This window comes from Rosa rugosa, chromosome 2 (genome assembly GCF_958449725.1).
Source record: "Rosa rugosa chromosome 2, drRosRugo1.1, whole genome shotgun sequence".
Classification (NCBI taxonomy): Eukaryota; Viridiplantae; Streptophyta; class Magnoliopsida; order Rosales; family Rosaceae; genus Rosa; species Rosa rugosa.
The window spans coordinates 43,581,846-43,598,761 of record NC_084821.1 but is presented as its reverse complement, the minus strand read 5'-3'; the positions used below and the strand labels follow the sequence as shown (position 1 = coordinate 43,598,761).

The following is a 16,916-nucleotide window of genomic DNA, read 5'->3' as shown; positions in this document are numbered from 1 at the left end:
CATTTTGTGAATACAAAACGAAATCAATGTGTGTTTTATCATCGATTTGTCATCCCATTTAACTGGATATATGATTGAAAACTCTAGCTACTTTTGATTCTTTTGAAGGATGAACATGAGTACGGGAACAAAACACATATCAATTTCAATAAAGTTTTTGATAAAATTTTGGAGGAAATTAAATTGACATTTTAAAGCTCCCAATTATGAATATAAAGCCTATTTAGTATTTAGGATTCTTTCTGGAGGGCTAACAGCACTTTTGAGTTGATAAATAAAATAAGTTATAAGTATAACAAAGTTGATGTTTCTTGGTTGCGTTTTAGAAATGTGAATATGAGAACCACTAATCAAGCATATATTTTATTTACACTTGGGCAATACATGCTTACTATTTAACTATTTTGTTTCCTTGACACTTTTGTTTCTCTTCCTAATCCAAGCACAATACATTCTGGTTGAGCTTTGTCAATAAACATGCTTTTTTAATTTTTTGAAAAGCATTTGTAGGCCTCTCAAAATCAATCTTAAACAAGATCATAGTCAATCCATCCTAGCGAAGATATATTTAAATATTATATTTATTAATTTTAATTAGAAAAATACTTTTGAGTAAATATTGTGTTATATTGCAGATGAGAATGACAGAAACTTAGGCTTGGGCAAGATAGATTCAACCATAGTTTACAGTGGTATTAAACATTAACATATGCATTAATAATAAGCCATATGTCAAGCATGAAACACTCAAGTAAAGTGAGAGAAAAACTTTGTCAATTCAAAATGTAAACTTATACATATGATCACCCGATGATTGTCAATTCATTTTTTTTTTTTTTCTTCCCACGATAGTGGTCTTCAGTTTCTATGCTGAATTCCATAGCTTCCATTTTTCTACACTGCTCATGATTTTTCAATCTTACGGTTAGTCCTGTTATATAACCCAGATTCACGTCATCTTTGATGGTGTGCCATCAGTATTCTAGAATGCTCCAACATTGACACACATTGTTAAAATGACAAACACCAGGATCAAACTTGATCCATACCCGCTATAAAAAGTGGATATGGCACTAAGCACGACAAAGCAAAGGCAAACAATGTTCAAAGTTTCTTGTATGCCAGTCATGGTGATGACTTGGATGTACAACGATGTAATATAATTTGGTGCACAACTGTGTATACACTTTTTAATAAATGCAAAATAAAGAGACTACTACTACAAAAAACTCGATCAATACATTGTGCCGTTAAGCATGTATTGTGCTTGGATTGAGAAGGGAAACCGAAACAAAATGAAGGTATTGCAGTGTGCCACAAAACCGTTAAAACATAGTCACTTAACAACTCACCATGTCGTCTGCTTTGGCAGAAAAAATCAGTGCATTATACCTGGACATGAGTGTTAAATATGCTCACACTTTTAAAATGTGTCTGCATAATCAATTTGACTTCATGTTGGTGGCTGCCATGTCCCTGGCTTGAATGTTTGACCAGATCCTGTAGGCTCTGTAGACCTGCAAGGAAGTTCAAAAGAGCACAACCATTAAATTGAATTGATTTCAACTTATCAGGATATAATCTTATGAATTTTGGGTTCCTTTCTTTTAAGATTTCGGAGCAAGAGGATTCTTCACATTTCTATTTTATTCATGATTTTAAGGTGCAAGTAGGACATACTCCGAAAGTATTTCTTTTTCTGCCTCTTTCTCTTTGGGCGGCCTGCAAACACAATAATGTGGACAAAAGACAATTAGAACTCCTCCATTGAGAGATATGAAGTATTTAACCAAATATGAAATATGAGTGAAAGAACAAACTGGTGTGAGACTATTGGATCGAGAAGAAAATTGGTCAAACATATTTATGAACAACATAATGCTTACACTCCCTATCAGTAAGTCAAAATGTACAGCAACTTGCATAGAGTGCTCTAACTCTCGGCATAAGTGCTTATTCCTAATATTTATAATTCATAACGTGTCTGTATAAATCTTAGAAGACCCACCTCACTTCATCCATCTCATTGGTTTCTTCCTTGTGTTCGTCACCTTTAAAGATAAACAAGGAAGGGATAAGTTAAGAATCAAAATAACTTGGCACAATCTATGAAGGAACAGCAATTAATGCAAACGTTCAACAGGACAATACTGAATAAAGATTCTGCAATCTGAAAGATAAGCCTAAAAGTAAAATCCTGATTCTAAATACATGTTACTTTTTGCATAACTTACACTAAAGCAACAATCATTAACATATGACAGTGAAAATTTAGAGGATTGATACCGAATAAGGATCACACAATCTAACAAAGAGCATCAAAACAAAAACCTCATCCTAACCACGGTTTATCTAGAGGAAAATAAAAATAAAGTACCTTCTGAGGACCCAGGAAATTGGCGAATGAAACTTCTCAAGTCTGGGCCTCCGGCTTTACCTATACACATGAAGTATAAGTATGCATTAATCATTGCATGGGCATAATATTAAAGAGACCATAACACATTCTTGTAAGAAGCTTACCAGTATTTACGACTTTGCGTGTAGTGCCTTCTCTTGCTTTTCTTTCCTCTTCTTCTTTCTTCAGAACTTTTGCAAAATTAGAAAAACAAGTGTTTATTTGCCAAAAATAAAAATAAAAAGAAGTGTTTCTTCATATATATCTGCTGTTTCTCTTAACTTTGAAATTTATAACAAATATCCTATGGTAGTATACAATTTCTAACTATTCCATGCCCATTTACTCGATGATCCTATAAATTCACAAGTTCAACAATAATTTTGTAAGGACAAGTTCAATTTAGTAAACCTACATCTCTATCGTTCAAAAAGAGCCAGAAAGTAGCAGCAGAAACAAAGCACAACTGTTAAATATTGATAAGAAAGATGCTTACGAGCAACATTTTGCCGGACTCTTTCACGCTTTGCTTCCAATTGTATCATTTCCTGAAGGGATGGAAAAAATTGTCAAAGTGCAGAAAATGTCTCTTAAGCGAGAATTAGAATTCAATATGAGAAAAAGGTGGTCGGAATAACATCAAATTTAAGACGATGAGCCCATGGTAATCTGATAAGTTAATGGTGATAGAAAAGTAGTCACATTTTCACAAAAATAAAGTTGTCTTTAGTTTTTCTTTTCAAATCAAGGGTGATGAGAAGGGGAACCAACAAAGCAAAGAATTAAAGAGAGACAGATGTAAGATCTAGATTTACCTCTGTCGTTGGAGCCTTTTTCCGCTGCCCGTTGAGCCAACATATCCATTCAACTAAAACAATCAAATGGTGGTCATCAAGGGAGTACAAGAAACAATAAAGCCAGAGTAAGAATGTGTGCATACTTGTCCAAATGTGCATACTCATATGTCTATATGGTCAAAATATATATTGATGGGCAGCTATGTCATATTTCAACAGCTCAAAGAGAGTACTTGCTGATTTGATTAATAAAAAATAAATTAAAATAAAAACTGTAAACCAAGTGAACCAATACTGCAAAACTGACAGAAAGTTATATTAGGCTAAAAGGAATTACCTGGAACAGAGGTTGGGTCCTCCTCCCCCTTGAATACCACCCATCTTTTCTCTTTCACTAATGCATCAGGAAGAAGGAGAAAAAAAGAAAGACAACAGAAAGAGAATTAGATGACCTTTGAATATAGTGAATCGGCCAAGTGAATTGGCCACATGATAATAATCGCACACAAATTCAAATACAGCTCTATATTTACAGTATATCACATTGACTCCCCCAAACTACCTTGTATGCAATTATATCACCGGGATCAGACTCAATAACGAATCATTACAAAATTTAGTATTTGATATATAGAGAGAAAAGTGCTCAGCTGTTCACCAAAGGAAGAAAAGGAAAAAAAAAAGGTTTAGCCAAGCTAATCAAAATCTGTATTACCAAAGTTTTAGTGGACAATAGGAGATATTAGGCTTATTATCTTTCATGTTTCCGAATTGTGATTTAATCAGATTAGGCATAGTGTATATCCTGATATCACTGAGGGCAAAAGTCTCGTCCATAAGCAGGAGTCATTGAAGAAGAAATTAAAAGCACTATTTTCGAGAAAGATCCAGGGGACAAACTATGCTGGATTGAAGCTCTCTCATCTGTGGGTTGTCTGTTGCTTTACTCTGCGAAACTATGGGAGATGTTAGTTCAGTCAAAACCATTTAGGGAGTTTTGGATAGATTTGCTAAAGTTGCTGCTTGAGGGAAATCTCACATTGTCCTTTTCTCCAGCATTAGGATCATTGCAAGAGACATAATCTTGAGTAAGATAAATTTCAAAAATGGAATTTGCTGTGGTAGGTACTTAAGAGTAGCTCTGACTTCAGGCAAGCACTCCAGTAAAGATTGCATCCCCACTAGGCTCCTATCTTCATTTTCCCCAAGAAAATTAAAGGAAAGGTTCTACTGATATGAAAGATGAATATTTGCTTGATGTGCAACCGCAAAAGAGAAAGTGGTATGGGACTTAGAAGATTAGAATAAGGCCCTAAATTTAAGAAACATTTGAAAGTTGGAACAGGTTCTCTGTGGGTGGTTTAGGTAAGGAGTCATGTGCTGCAAGCAACAAGCTTTCCAATGGTCTTCGGGATGAAAGATGATATTACATTAAAACATCCTACTAGACATGCTAGGAGAACTTATCTGTGGCTTCAGTGCTTGACAACTGGCATCAAAAGGGACTTTGTTGGATTCTTTTGGTAGAAGAATTATTTATAACCGAGCTAGCTCTATAAATGCTAAACTTGGTTCAGTAAATGCAGCAAGATAATTGTTCCTGCACTCCAGCGATATCTGAACCTTCAAGTGACTATTCAAGCTCACTGTGTTCTAATTCATCTCAATCATTCCGTTTGAGACAATGTTTCCTAGATTGCTTCTAACACAGGAGCTAATAGAGGTACTAAAACTAGGGGTTGTATCAGAGGTATGTTGTCTGCAGGGGATTGTGTGGTACCGTCTGGTCTAATCTACTTAGAGTGAGGTGAGGCCAATGGTTTTCCCTGCATGCTACCTACTTATCTATTTGCTATAGATTTCTGCCTCCTAAAGATTGTCCGGTTCGACAGGAGGCCCAATTTCAAGCCGAGGTCTGCAAAGCTAAAAGGATTTGGTAATACTTTCTGTATGAGGTGGAATGAACAGGTGAATGACTGGTTTTCCAACTGCTATCACTAAATTAGGTCAGAATGTCTTGCTACTAAATGTTTTGTTTTGCAGTGGCAGTTTCCTCAGATGATATTTATCAGTAGTTGTGATTTCTGAGGGCTAGTTCCCCTCCTAGATTTGTTTTCTGTAATGCGCTATATTCAGCTATACTTCTGTTTGTAATCTTTTCCTAATGATTTCATGCATTTTCTTTGAACCCCATGAAGCTAATTTGAAGTGCAATGCAGTATAATCAAAACCCAATTGGAAAAATCCAGAGATACAACACAAAAAGTGACCAAAATGATAATCTGAACAGAACCCAAGAACCAAATTGCAACAAAAAAAGGCAAACACTTACAGACACCATCAACTTCATCTTTTCTGGTGAAGTAACGGTTCCCGGCCTTGTCCTTTCCGACCATACTCCGACTGCTGAACAGCCCAGCAATCCTCCCCAACCACTTCGACATTTCTCTCCCCCCCAAAAAAAAAAAAAAATCCAATCAAACTTCAAATGGGCTTTCACTCTTAACAATCCAATCCCATGTTCATGGGTGCTTTACGACAGTCGTTTCCACTCTGCATCTTCACAAAGAACACAACTTTCTGGGTTTTTCCAACGCCTCACTGGGTGCAAATGACTCTTTTTCCTGAGCTTACAACGAATGAAACGACAAGTCGTTTTTTTGTGTACGAGAAAAGCACATAAAACGACATTTCGCTGAGACCGACTTCACTCTTCCTTTTCTTCTTCATTGACTTTGTCGGACTCAACAGGGGTTTAAGCCTCGCCGGAGATTCCGCCGCCGGTCCACGTAAGCCGAACAGTTTTTACTTTCAACTCTAAAAAATCCATGTCTTTTGGTTTCCATTAGCAAAATCGTTTTGCAGAGATTCCAAGTTTCAATTTCGATGAAAAAAAGTTTCCAACTTTAAACCCATTTGCTCAATCTCTTGCAAAACCCAAGCAACACAAAATCAAAGCCAATGGCTTTATCCATGTGGGTCTCTTTAAAACCTTCATTTCTGCAAAACCCAAATCCTCTTTCGCCCCAAATCTCACGCCCAACTCGTCACTCCCAATCTCCACGAACCCCAGCAATCCGCTGCGGTCTGCGTGAGCTCCGAGAGCGAATTGATTCCATTAAGAGCACCCATAAAATCACAGAGGCCATGAAGCTTGTAGCGGCTGCCAGGGTTCGAAGAGCTCAAGAAGCAGTCATCAATGGCCGACCCTTCTCTGAGACCCTTGTGGAGGTCTTATACGACATGAATGAACAGCTTCAAGGTGAAGACGTTGATATCCCTCTGACCAATGTTAGACCTGTCAAGAAAGTAGCCCTTGTGGTCATTACTAGTGATAGAGGTCTGTGTGGTGGTTTCAACAATGCATTGACTAAGAAAGCGCAGACCCGAATTGTGGAGCTGAGGAAATTTGGGTTGGAGGTGGTTCTGATCAGCGTTGGGAAGAAGGGTAACTCGTATTTTATGCGTAGGCCGGAGATTAAGGTGGATAGGTTGATGGAAGGAGGGGCGTTTCCGACGGTGAAAGAGGCTCAGGTGATTGCTGATGATGTGTTTTCGCTGTTTGTTAGCGAGGAGGTTGATAAAGTTGAGCTTGTGTACACTAAATTCGTGTCGTTTGTGAAGTCCGAGCCGGTGATTCATACATTGCTTCCATTGTCACCTAGGGGTGAGGTTGTTGACGTGAATGGGAATTGTGTTGGTGCAATGGGGGATGAGTTGTTTAGGCTGACTAGTAAGGAAGGGAAGCTGGCATTGAAGAGGGACAGTGTGAAGAAGAAAGAGAGAAAAGAAATGTCGCCGCTTATGGAATTTGAACAAGACCCTGTTCAGATTCTTGATGCCATGATGCCTCTCTACTTGAACAGTCAGATTCTGAGGGCATTGCAGGAGTCAACAGCAAGTGAGCTTGCAGCGAGAATGAATGCTATGAGTAATGCCACGGATAATGCAGTTGAGTTGAAGAAGACTCTATCGAGATCTTATAATCGAGCACGACAGGCAAAGATTACTGGGGAGTTATTGGAGATTGTTGCTGGAGCTGAGGCACTAAGAGAGTCTGAGTAATCTCTGGATCTTCCTCTTCTTCTATTTTGTTCTTTCTGTGCCATATTCTTCATGGTAAAAGTTTTGTGACTCGCTCATTTGTCAACATGCTTAGCTATAGAGTTTCTTAGTTGTAATAGTTTTCTGAGTTCCCAAGTTGGGAGCTAGATATTGAAAATTTATGAAAGATATCCCATTCTTGTTCTAGCAGTGAAGCAATATTTCTATTTTTCCATTGTTCGAATTGTTGATAATATAAAGTATTGCTAGGAGGCAGTACAAATTTGTTAATGAATTCAAACTAATTCTTAAACCAAGCCCAAAACTGATAGGAATAATTGATGGTTCTTTCTGGTATTTGTAACTTAGAATCATAGTTGAAGTGATTTTTGGTTAGAATGGGAAATCTTTGTGGATCAGCTTCTCACCTCTATTTCTTTGACCAAACTTACTATTCCTTTGAAAGGTTATCACTTAGGTATATCACTTGGAAATAAAGCTAGTGCTCACTTCCTTAGCCCAGATCTTTAGCATTTAAGTGTAATATTGAATCCCTGATTGTGTCCATTGATTAGCAATGTGGAGTTGCAGACTATATCAACAGGCACAGGTATGTACGAGTTTCTTCTGTAATTAGAAAATCATTGTAGAGGAACTCAATCAGGAGAAGTAGAAATAAATTTTAGGCCTTCTTGGTGGGGAACTCATATCAGGAAGTTATCATTTGGATATTAGAACTCATTTTTTTGAGCCTATTTAGCCCATCTGCACTCTTGAAAAAATGCAGAAACAGAAACTTGTAGCTCCTTAATTCTCACAGCAGTGATGGTGGTGACCGCCGAGTATATATTTTGAAGCCAAGGTGTTTCTTCGGTAATAATATAACTTAGGCAGCTTTCTAGAATATATGGTCTTGTGAAGATCTCCTAATATAAGGCATTAAGACATACACTCAAATAGATTAGCATACAACATTACAATCATCTATGTGTCAGATTAACGCAATAGAAAGCGTCTTATTTTTTTCTTGGTGGAATGCTAAGTTCGATATCTGTCTATTTCTTCATTTTCCTCCTTTGCTGATTGAAAAGTCCAAAAATTACAGCAGTAGAAGTTTTTCCAGAGACCCACGGTTCACAGTTGACTGCAGAAGAAAAATGCCTAGAATAAGTTTTGCTTAAGTTTATGGTGCTAATTTGATGTCGGCTGCACACTTTGAGATCCCACTGCGTAACTTTATGGCCACAGCTCTAGTGCACTACACTACTGAACAGTTGAGTTTCAGTAATTTTGAATCTGGCCTCTCTAATTAGTAAACAATTTTGGATCCTTTCGTAAGATTCTCAGTGGATTTAAAGAAATCTTAGAAGGTTGTATCAATGAGAGGCATTGAGAAAGCTTACTGGCTTTTTGTCATGCCAATGGTGATTGATCTTTTTCTTCCTTTGAGATGCTACTTGGGAGCCAAATGCATTGAATGGCGGCTTATCAGTACTACATGTGCTGTACAACAGTACCTTCAAAAAAAATAAAACAAGGTTTTCGCTTTCATTGAACAAGTTTGTCTTCATCCATTTCTTTAATTTCTTCTTCTTCTTCATTACATACATCATTTTTTTGTCTGTCCCAAAATGTCCTAGACGGCTGGAAATTTTCCACACACTACCGAAATTCTTCCTTTGGATCTCCCTCTTTTTTTAAAGATGGTTTGTATACATTATAGTATTATACTATGATTGATTTGCATGCTTTCTTTATATCTTTTGCAGCTGATGCATATCTCTTTTCTCTTTAATATCATTTCTTTATATTCTTTTTCATCATACCTTTCTCTGTTTCTTGATAGTAACTGAACTGTGTGCTGTAAAAATCAAGATTGGTGGCTACTGCTATTGCCTATACCACCATTACAGGCTAAGTTACTATTTAGACTGAAGTTTTCCGGCTTTCTCTAGTGTGTATGTAGTATGTACCCCTGAAATAAATGTGGGTTAGATTCATAGGATGGAAGAAGGGATATAATAAATGGTACAAATTTGTCAATGCCCCACAAATTTCTGTCTTTGCCTCAGCTACTTGAGTCACAACTATTGACTCTCTGTCATTGAGAATGAATTTGGAAAATATGTTTTGATTGTTTTACAAATTTAACACGTGCATATCTGCAGTTCTGCATCAAACAGGTTTGGAAACTCAGAAAAATGGGAATACCAAATCTGAGAAGTGGCAGAAGGCATAGAAGCTCCAAATCTGAGAAGTGGCAGAAGGCATAGAAGCTTTACTGTACGATAGTATGATACGCACCCCAACCCCACCCCCCCCCCCAACCCCACCACACGTTTGTAAGAACCTATCAAATGAGTTGATGATATAACTCGGTTGTTCCATTCTCAAATCCAAGTGGGCTTAAAAAAAAGCATCCACTAGGTAGAACTAATCAATTCAGATCCCTCATTCCTTGACTGTCATTTGTTGTGTGCATCTTTTCTACTTCTTTTTAAGAGAAAACCTCCCATCTCTAAATAGGAAAGAACTAGCATAACCTTAGAAGATCCACACTGGCAAGATTTGTTTGGTCATTTTTCCTTTTAGGTCTTATTTTTATTTGAGGTGTGTGCTTGCTTACAATTTACACAGAAAGTTAATAGAATAAAAATCTCTCTATTTCTTTTCTTCTTTTTTTCCTTCATTCTTCTTTTTAGTCTTACCAGTTACCACTCTCCTTCAAAAGTCAGACTTTCTTGGGGACCAGAAGTAATATACATGAAAATCCATCAATTTGGAGATCAACGAAAGGCAGGTCTGTCTTTTTCATGTCACTTTTCACTGCCCTATAGTGCCTGAGTCTACTTGGGTTCTCCATAAAATCTCCCCTTGGTGGAACTCTTTCAATCATCTTCAGGTAAGACCTAGTATAGAGAAGATATAGGATTCTCCTCAAAACCATTTTGTCTTCCTTATTCTTTTTCCAAGCTTTGGGAGAAGGAAAAGAAAAGAAATCCATCTGAATACACTTTCTCTTTAACTGAATTTCCTTCTCCATGTTGCAGATACCCTTTGGAATCTTGGGAAAGTTGGTGGTGCTTGGTGGTACTTCTCAATCAGAGAAAGGTAGATTCTTATTTCCCTCATCAGAGACACCTTTAGGGGTTTTGCTTTTGGATTCTTGATTAATCTTAATAATATCCCTCCTCTTTTTCTCTCTTCAACTTGGATTCATGTTTTGGTATAACAATTTCTTTTGTCTAGAGATGAACCACATCTGAAATTCTGGTATATATATCAACTGCTTTTGTTATCTTTCGACAGGTAGGCAACCACCAATGGAGGATATGTATCTATCAAGGCAGGGAAGTGGAGTTTGGAGGTCTTTGAGAGATGGAGATTTTGAGGAAGAAGATGTTTGGAATGTTTTAAGAGATAGAAAAACTTCAAACACCATGACTGGTAGATCCAAAGAATCCTCAGTTTCTGTTCCGAGACGCCTCCCAACCGCTTCAAGGGTGATACCAAGAGCTAGCAGCCACAATTATGGTAGTGGAAGTAGCTGTAGCAGTAGCAACAACACTCATGAAGCCAAAATTGTGCAACAATCTGCACCTGTTCACATTCCCAACTGGTCAAAAGCATATGGCCAGGAATCAAAGAAGGGTTTCAAAAATAGTTCATGGCATAATGAGTGTGACGATGTTGATGATGATGATGAAGACGGGGATCTTGACGATGAGGATGAAGAGGAGGAGGAGGAGGATGACTACGATTCAAAGGAACCCCCACATGAATTTATTGCCAGGAGGCTTGCAAGAAGTCAGATTTCTTCTTTTTCAGTTTGTGAAGGTGCTGGGAGGACCCTAAAAGGGAGGGACCTCAGCAAAGTGAGGAATGCTGTTTTGATAAAAACTGGTTTCCTTGAGTCATTGTAACCGATTGTAGGTCTCAATTAACTCCCATGGAATCATGGAAGTGTTGTTATTGTCATGTTATTTCTGTGTAGGGGTTTTTGTGATGGTTGCTTAGTCAGAGATTGTCTTGTAGTTAATGTCTAAGGTGTGAGAAATCAAAATTTAGTGTATAGAATTTCCATGAAGTTCATCTCTTGGTCCCATCATTTGTCTTCTAATTGCACATTTCCATATGTTTGACTCTTCTATAGAGGATTTAATGAAGAGTTATTGCCCCCAAGATCACCAAGATCAATAGTATAATGTTACTGGTTTTTCTGGGTGCCATTCAATTAAGGAATTACAGTCATTTGCTACAGATTAACATGAACTCAGCAATGTCAAAACAAGAATGATGAAAAGCATTATTGCCTTTATGCAGTAGCACTTGAGCACATCATCCATGAAGTTGGACCACAGAGCCAAACATGAGTGATTCATTTTGAAACTGCTAGTGACATTATGGTGATTCTCACTGTACCTTATGGACGTGCCAAAATTGACTCATCCTATTTGTTTAGAGCAAGTCCACCGGTATGACTTTGCCCGGGCAAAGTGAGAGAATGATGATGTGGTGACCGGGCATGGAGAGAAACAACCTTCCACCGGCAAACTCTTGACCAGCCAAACTTTGGCTTTGCATGACTGAGGTCAAAAAAAGGGGCAAGCCCATGACTAAACTCTTGCCCGAAGTCATCCGGCTGCCAGCTCGACCAACCACAGAACGTGGCTGACCTCACAGGGGCTGCGGAGAGAGAAGAGAAACAGACGCCACAGAATTGCTTCGATCTCGGCCTGGGGTTGCTTCGATCTCGGCCTGGGGGCAGCGTCTGGGCCGGCTGACGCCACGGAGTGGCCGGATGAGGTGAGGCGACCTCGGGTTGCTTCGATCTCGGCCTGGGGTTGCTTCGATCTCGGCCTGGGGGCAGCGTCCGGGCCGGCTGACGCCACGGAGTGGCCGGACTAGGTGAGGCGACCTCGGGGGAGCCGGGTCCGTGGACGGAGGACGCCGGAGGAGGGAGAAACAGGAGGGTCGGGTCAGACGAGCAAAGTAAACAGTAAAATAGCAGAAAAGTAAACAATAAAAAAAAAAAGCAGAAAAATGAACAGTAAAAAAGCAGAAAAAACAGAAAGTGAACAGTGTTGCCCCGGGCAAGAAAAAAACGGGTGCAAACCTATGTCCAGTGGCAATGAATAGTAACTTGACTGGTCGAATTTTTGACTTCTCGACTTTGCCTTTTCTTGACTACGGGTGCACTTGCTCTTAGTTGTAAGAGATGACCCCAAAAATAACTTCTAATTAACAAAGGTCATTGTTGGCCTGGACATAATATTAGAAAATTCCATCAACATTGGCCAGACCAAAATATTTCTTTTATATATAATTGCATTACATCAAAATTCGAGTATAGTCATCCAGAAAAATCACAATCGACACAATCAACACTCTACATCCGTGATAATCCAAAAGTAATAGTAATTAACAATCTTAGCAGTAATTAATTCAGGGTTTCTCAAGTTAATTTTTCGATGAATTAACTTTCGTTAATGATTTAGTCTAGCTCTCGGTAGTGGTGATAATCACAATGTACTAGTAACTAACTAACCATATTAGCAATGTTTAATGTTTCGATGTATAGACTCTCTCTATGCTGGTAGACAACTTTATATTATTAGAAACTAGTCTATAACTGCATGAAGTTGATCTACTATGTAAAAACATACAATCGTCAGAAAGTTAATGCATTAATGCACCGTAAACGTTTCTGCTAGTTCAATCTATAATCTCCATAAAGACAATTACCTCTAGCATGCCATATATATCGACAATGATACGGTAAAAAGGCTTTTAACCTTTGCATGCCCCCAATTATTGTCACCGTTCTCAGCTGGCTCTCAGATCATATGAAAGAACGGCCTCACCAGACTGATGAAGTTGAGAATTGAAAGAGACATCTTACCAACTTCATGTTATTAATTTATCTCCATATCTTTTTCTTTTCTTTAAACTTGGTCTGTTTGCTTTTTAGAATAAAAGAAATGGTGCAATCTCTTTCATTTCATGGTGCAATCCCTAAAAACGATGATAATGTATATAAATCTGTGATGGGATTAGCTAGAAAACAAGCTTCCTTGAGGTTTCTTATTAATTTTTTTGCTGCTAATCATGCCCTAAACTGTTTAATCAGTCTACCACTTTTGACCAAGTGTTTGCGTCTTATTTTCCTAATTAATTTTACAACCTCCACCCTTAAAAGCATGTCAAATGGTCACTTCTTTGGTTCTTTCTCAATTCTCTAGAATATATTGCTTTTCTTTACTAGCTAGTTAACATTCAGTTCACTTATTTTCTTGGTTCTCAGAAATTCCAAGAATTGGCTTACTTTTCATTGCTGGCATTGGTCTTCTGCAAGTTCTAATAGCCATTTTGGTCTGAAACCCAAGTTCTTAAAAATGCTTGTATCATTAAAATTAAAGGAGTGTGCATTACTCACTGAAGGACAAAACTCTCTGCATTTGTACCAGTTGCTTAGTAGGTGCCCTTCATTTTCATTTTTATCTACTAATTTTTGTCCAACACATAGGAGCTACTGAGCTAGAAATGGTTTGTTGGCCGAGATATCACATTCTTTCTTCCAAGTTTGAAGACATTTCCTTCACCGCTGATGTTGTTACTGTCTTTGGTCATCGCATTCCCACTTCTCAACTCTGGGTCAACAAGCTTCCTCTCAATACCCTTCCAGTGTTCAATCTCAACTAATTTGGTTTGGCTGCCCTTCGAGTTGTCTTCTAGTTAGTCTCGTTCTTCCTTATTCTTGTTGAATCGTTGTAGAGATCCTTTCCTTATTTACGTAGTTGACTTATTGTTTAGTTATGGTCATTTATACCTTGTAATTATAGGAAGATTGTTTCCTATTAGAATACGACTTGTATCAGTATATACCTCCAATTGGAGAAGAATAAAATATTGAAGCATTCCCGAATATCCAATTCTCTTATTCTACTTGGTATCAAAGCAAGTTCGATCCTTCGAACTTGTTTCGTATTTCCCGAATCCCGAATTTCGAAGAACACCCAAAACCTGAAGTATCACCACCACAAACCGCTGCACCAGGAATATACCTTGAAACCTGTAAGTCCCAGGTTTGCCTTTTTTTTATGCTCAAATGGCAATCTAAGAAATTACTGAAGGCTCCGGCAGCCAGGGATCCCATGCAAATTAGGTTCCTCAACAACAAATCATTAACCACTACCATACCACTACCCAGGACAACTCGGCTTTTCCCACCAGCGTTGCCATGAATGAGTAGAACTGCACCATATGAGCTCCCCTCATGTGGATGCGAATTGGAGCATGAGGAAAAGTTGGCTATCTGACTGGAGCTTAGATTGAACTCAACATTAACTTTGGTAAATATGAAGCTTGGGCAACTGACAATGAAAAAGTGAAGAGCTGGCTGAACCAGTACATATGTCTTCCCACCGCAAAGGATGTTCGGGATGCTGTTGAGAAGACCTTTTATGATGATTCAGATGAGACCCGAATTTTTTAATTGAATAAGAAGTGCTTTGGAGCAAAGCAGAATGACCGGTCTCTTACTGCCTACTACAATGAACTTGTGGGTATGTTTCAGGAGATTGATCAACGCATGGCCTCTCAAACCAACACCGTTGCTGCAGTGATTCAAGAGGCATTGGCAATGGCCAGGGTGCGAGTCCATGTGTCTCTGAGTGGGCTCAACTCAGAATATGATCAAGTGCATGGTGAGATTCTGTGTAAGGACCCAAAATTTCTAGTTATGCCTATGTTCAAAAGGTGCAACCTGACAGGCAAGCTATAGGTCACTCCACTGAGTCCTCTACTCTGGCTGCCCAACATAGGTCGGGTCTTCCTCCTCACCGCCCTACAAGCAAACTGAGTAACTCGACGGTTTACAACTGTACTCATTGTCGAGACACTGGCAACTCCAAAGAATGGTGCTATGAAGTCATTGGCTACCCAAATTGGTGGGATTTCACCAAGAAACCTCAAAAGAACTTAGGCAAAGCTGTAGTTGCTTCTATAGAGGAAGAGCGTCCACCAAATGCCTCCGCTAATGTAGCACAATCAGGTATGAAGGATAAGGCATCTACGAATAGTACATGGATAATTGATTCAGGTGCATCAGATCACATGACTAATGACCCTAGCCTCTTGAAAACACTTAGCCCTTCCTCTCAAAGTGTTGTGTCAACAACTGATGGTACTCCAACTCCAATTACCGGAAAAGGTTCTGTAGTTTTATCTAATACACTGATTCTTGATTCTGTGTTAGTTGTTCCCTCTTTGGCGTATAATCTTTTATCTGTGAGTCAAATTATTTTAGCTCTTGCATGTATTGTGACCTTCTATCCATCTTTCTGTGTGTTTCAAGACATTCTGACTCGGTAGATTCTTGGTTATGGTGTTAGAAGGGGAAAACTCTACTACCTGGATCTAACAGATAGTGGAGAGCAACAGTTGTGTCTCTTGGGTCAAGCCAATCAAACCAGTGGAGTAGAGAGTGCTAAGGCAGTTGTGTGGTTATGGCATCGTCGTTTAGGTATTCTATATTTCAGTTATCTTAAGAAACTACAACCTTATCTGTTTAAGGTTGTCAGCGAGACTGATTTTCATTGTGATGTTTATGAACTGGCTAAGAGCCATTGTATGTCATATTCTCCCAGTATTAATAAAAGTCCCATTCCGTTTTTAAAAATTCATTCTGATGTTTGGGGGCCTGCCAAGATTCCTCCTATCTTTGGAGCTTGTTCTTATGTGACTTTTATTGATGACTGTACTCGGATGACTTGGGTTTCATTGTTAAAGAACAAGAGTGTTATGTGTTTGCTATGTTTAAGAAGTTCCACAAAATGGCTTCTACTCAGTATCAACAACCCATCAGGGTCTTTCAATCTAATAATGGTGGAGAATTTGCTAGTGGTCCCATGATAGAGTTTTTGCATTCTCATGGAATTCATCATCAGACCTCCTACCCATATAGTTCTCAACAAAACGGATAGGCAGAACGGAAAAAGAGACAGTTGTTGGAAGTTGTTCGTGCCTCTTTGTTTGGCATGAATGTGCCTCGTTCTTATTGGGGAGAAGCGGTGAAATCAGCAACATACCTGATCAATCGTACTTCTTCTCGAGTAATTGAGTTTCAAAATCCTCAACAGAAACTCCAGAAGCTTCTTTATGTTCCTTCTATGCCTAATTTGGAGCCCTGAGTGTTTGGATGCACAGTTTATGTCCATATTCCCCAACATCAACGCATCAAGCTTGATCCGCGTGCCAAGAAGTGTATTTTTGTTAGTTATGCAGAGTTCCAAAAGGGTTATCGTTGTTATGATCTGCTCATGAATAAAATTCATGTGTCTTTTGATGTTTCCTTCCATGAATCCGAGCCTTATTATTCAGGGGGAGTTTCTCAGTCTTCCCTTCATGGGGAGAGAGGGTGTGAAGGGAATCCTCAGCCTATCTTTGAGTTTGAAGAATTTGGAGGCTCGTTTTGGAGGACATGGCAGCGGAGACCAGTCTCAACGTTGACGGATAAGCCTGAAAGGGCTGAGATCAGTCACAATAAAGCTACTGTATCTGGGGATGACCTGTGACAACCTGAATTTTAAATTTATAAATTTTAAAGTGGAAAGTTATTATTAAAAAAAAAAAAATTATCCAATTTTACTAGTTTTAAAGCTCTTGAAATATATTTG

General features: G+C 38.6%; 3 protein-coding genes across 4 annotated transcripts; 2 read left to right on the top strand and 1 right to left on the bottom strand.

Annotated features, from left to right (window-relative positions):
* Positions 1 to 1,029: 1,029 nt before the first annotated feature.
* On the bottom strand, positions 1,030 to 5,784 carry LOC133734246 (uncharacterized). Its single transcript, XM_062161885.1, has 9 exons — positions 5,528 to 5,784; positions 3,533 to 3,589; positions 3,214 to 3,266; positions 2,895 to 2,946; positions 2,524 to 2,589; positions 2,378 to 2,437; positions 2,009 to 2,051; positions 1,681 to 1,722; positions 1,030 to 1,517 (listed from the first exon to the last, which is right to left on the bottom strand). Exons 1-9 carry the CDS (start codon positions 5,637 to 5,639, stop codon positions 1,454 to 1,456), a joined length of 549 nt encoding a protein of 182 aa, XP_062017869.1. The 5' UTR covers positions 5,640 to 5,784; the 3' UTR covers positions 1,030 to 1,453.
* A 159-nt stretch (positions 5,785 to 5,943) lies between these two features.
* Positions 5,944 to 7,444, top strand: LOC133734243 (ATP synthase gamma chain, chloroplastic-like). Its single transcript, XM_062161880.1, has one exon. It carries the CDS (start codon positions 6,157 to 6,159, stop codon positions 7,258 to 7,260), a length of 1,104 nt encoding a protein of 367 aa, XP_062017864.1. The 5' UTR covers positions 5,944 to 6,156; the 3' UTR covers positions 7,261 to 7,444.
* A 2,226-nt stretch (positions 7,445 to 9,670) lies between these two features.
* LOC133734244 (protein S40-7) lies at positions 9,671 to 11,347 on the top strand. Of its 2 annotated transcripts, XM_062161883.1 has the most exons (3): positions 9,671 to 10,141; positions 10,290 to 10,350; positions 10,549 to 11,347. In XM_062161883.1, the coding sequence occupies exon 3, from the start codon at positions 10,563 to 10,565 to the stop codon at positions 11,160 to 11,162; it is 600 nt and encodes a 199-aa protein (XP_062017867.1). In that variant the 5' UTR covers positions 9,671 to 10,141; positions 10,290 to 10,350; positions 10,549 to 10,562; the 3' UTR covers positions 11,163 to 11,347. The 2 variants fall into 2 exon arrangements, with proteins under 2 accessions (XP_062017867.1, XP_062017866.1); XM_062161882.1 differs by lacking the exon at positions 9,671 to 10,141 and having other exon boundaries at positions 10,148 to 10,350.
* The last annotated feature ends 5,569 nt before the right edge of the window (positions 11,348 to 16,916 follow it).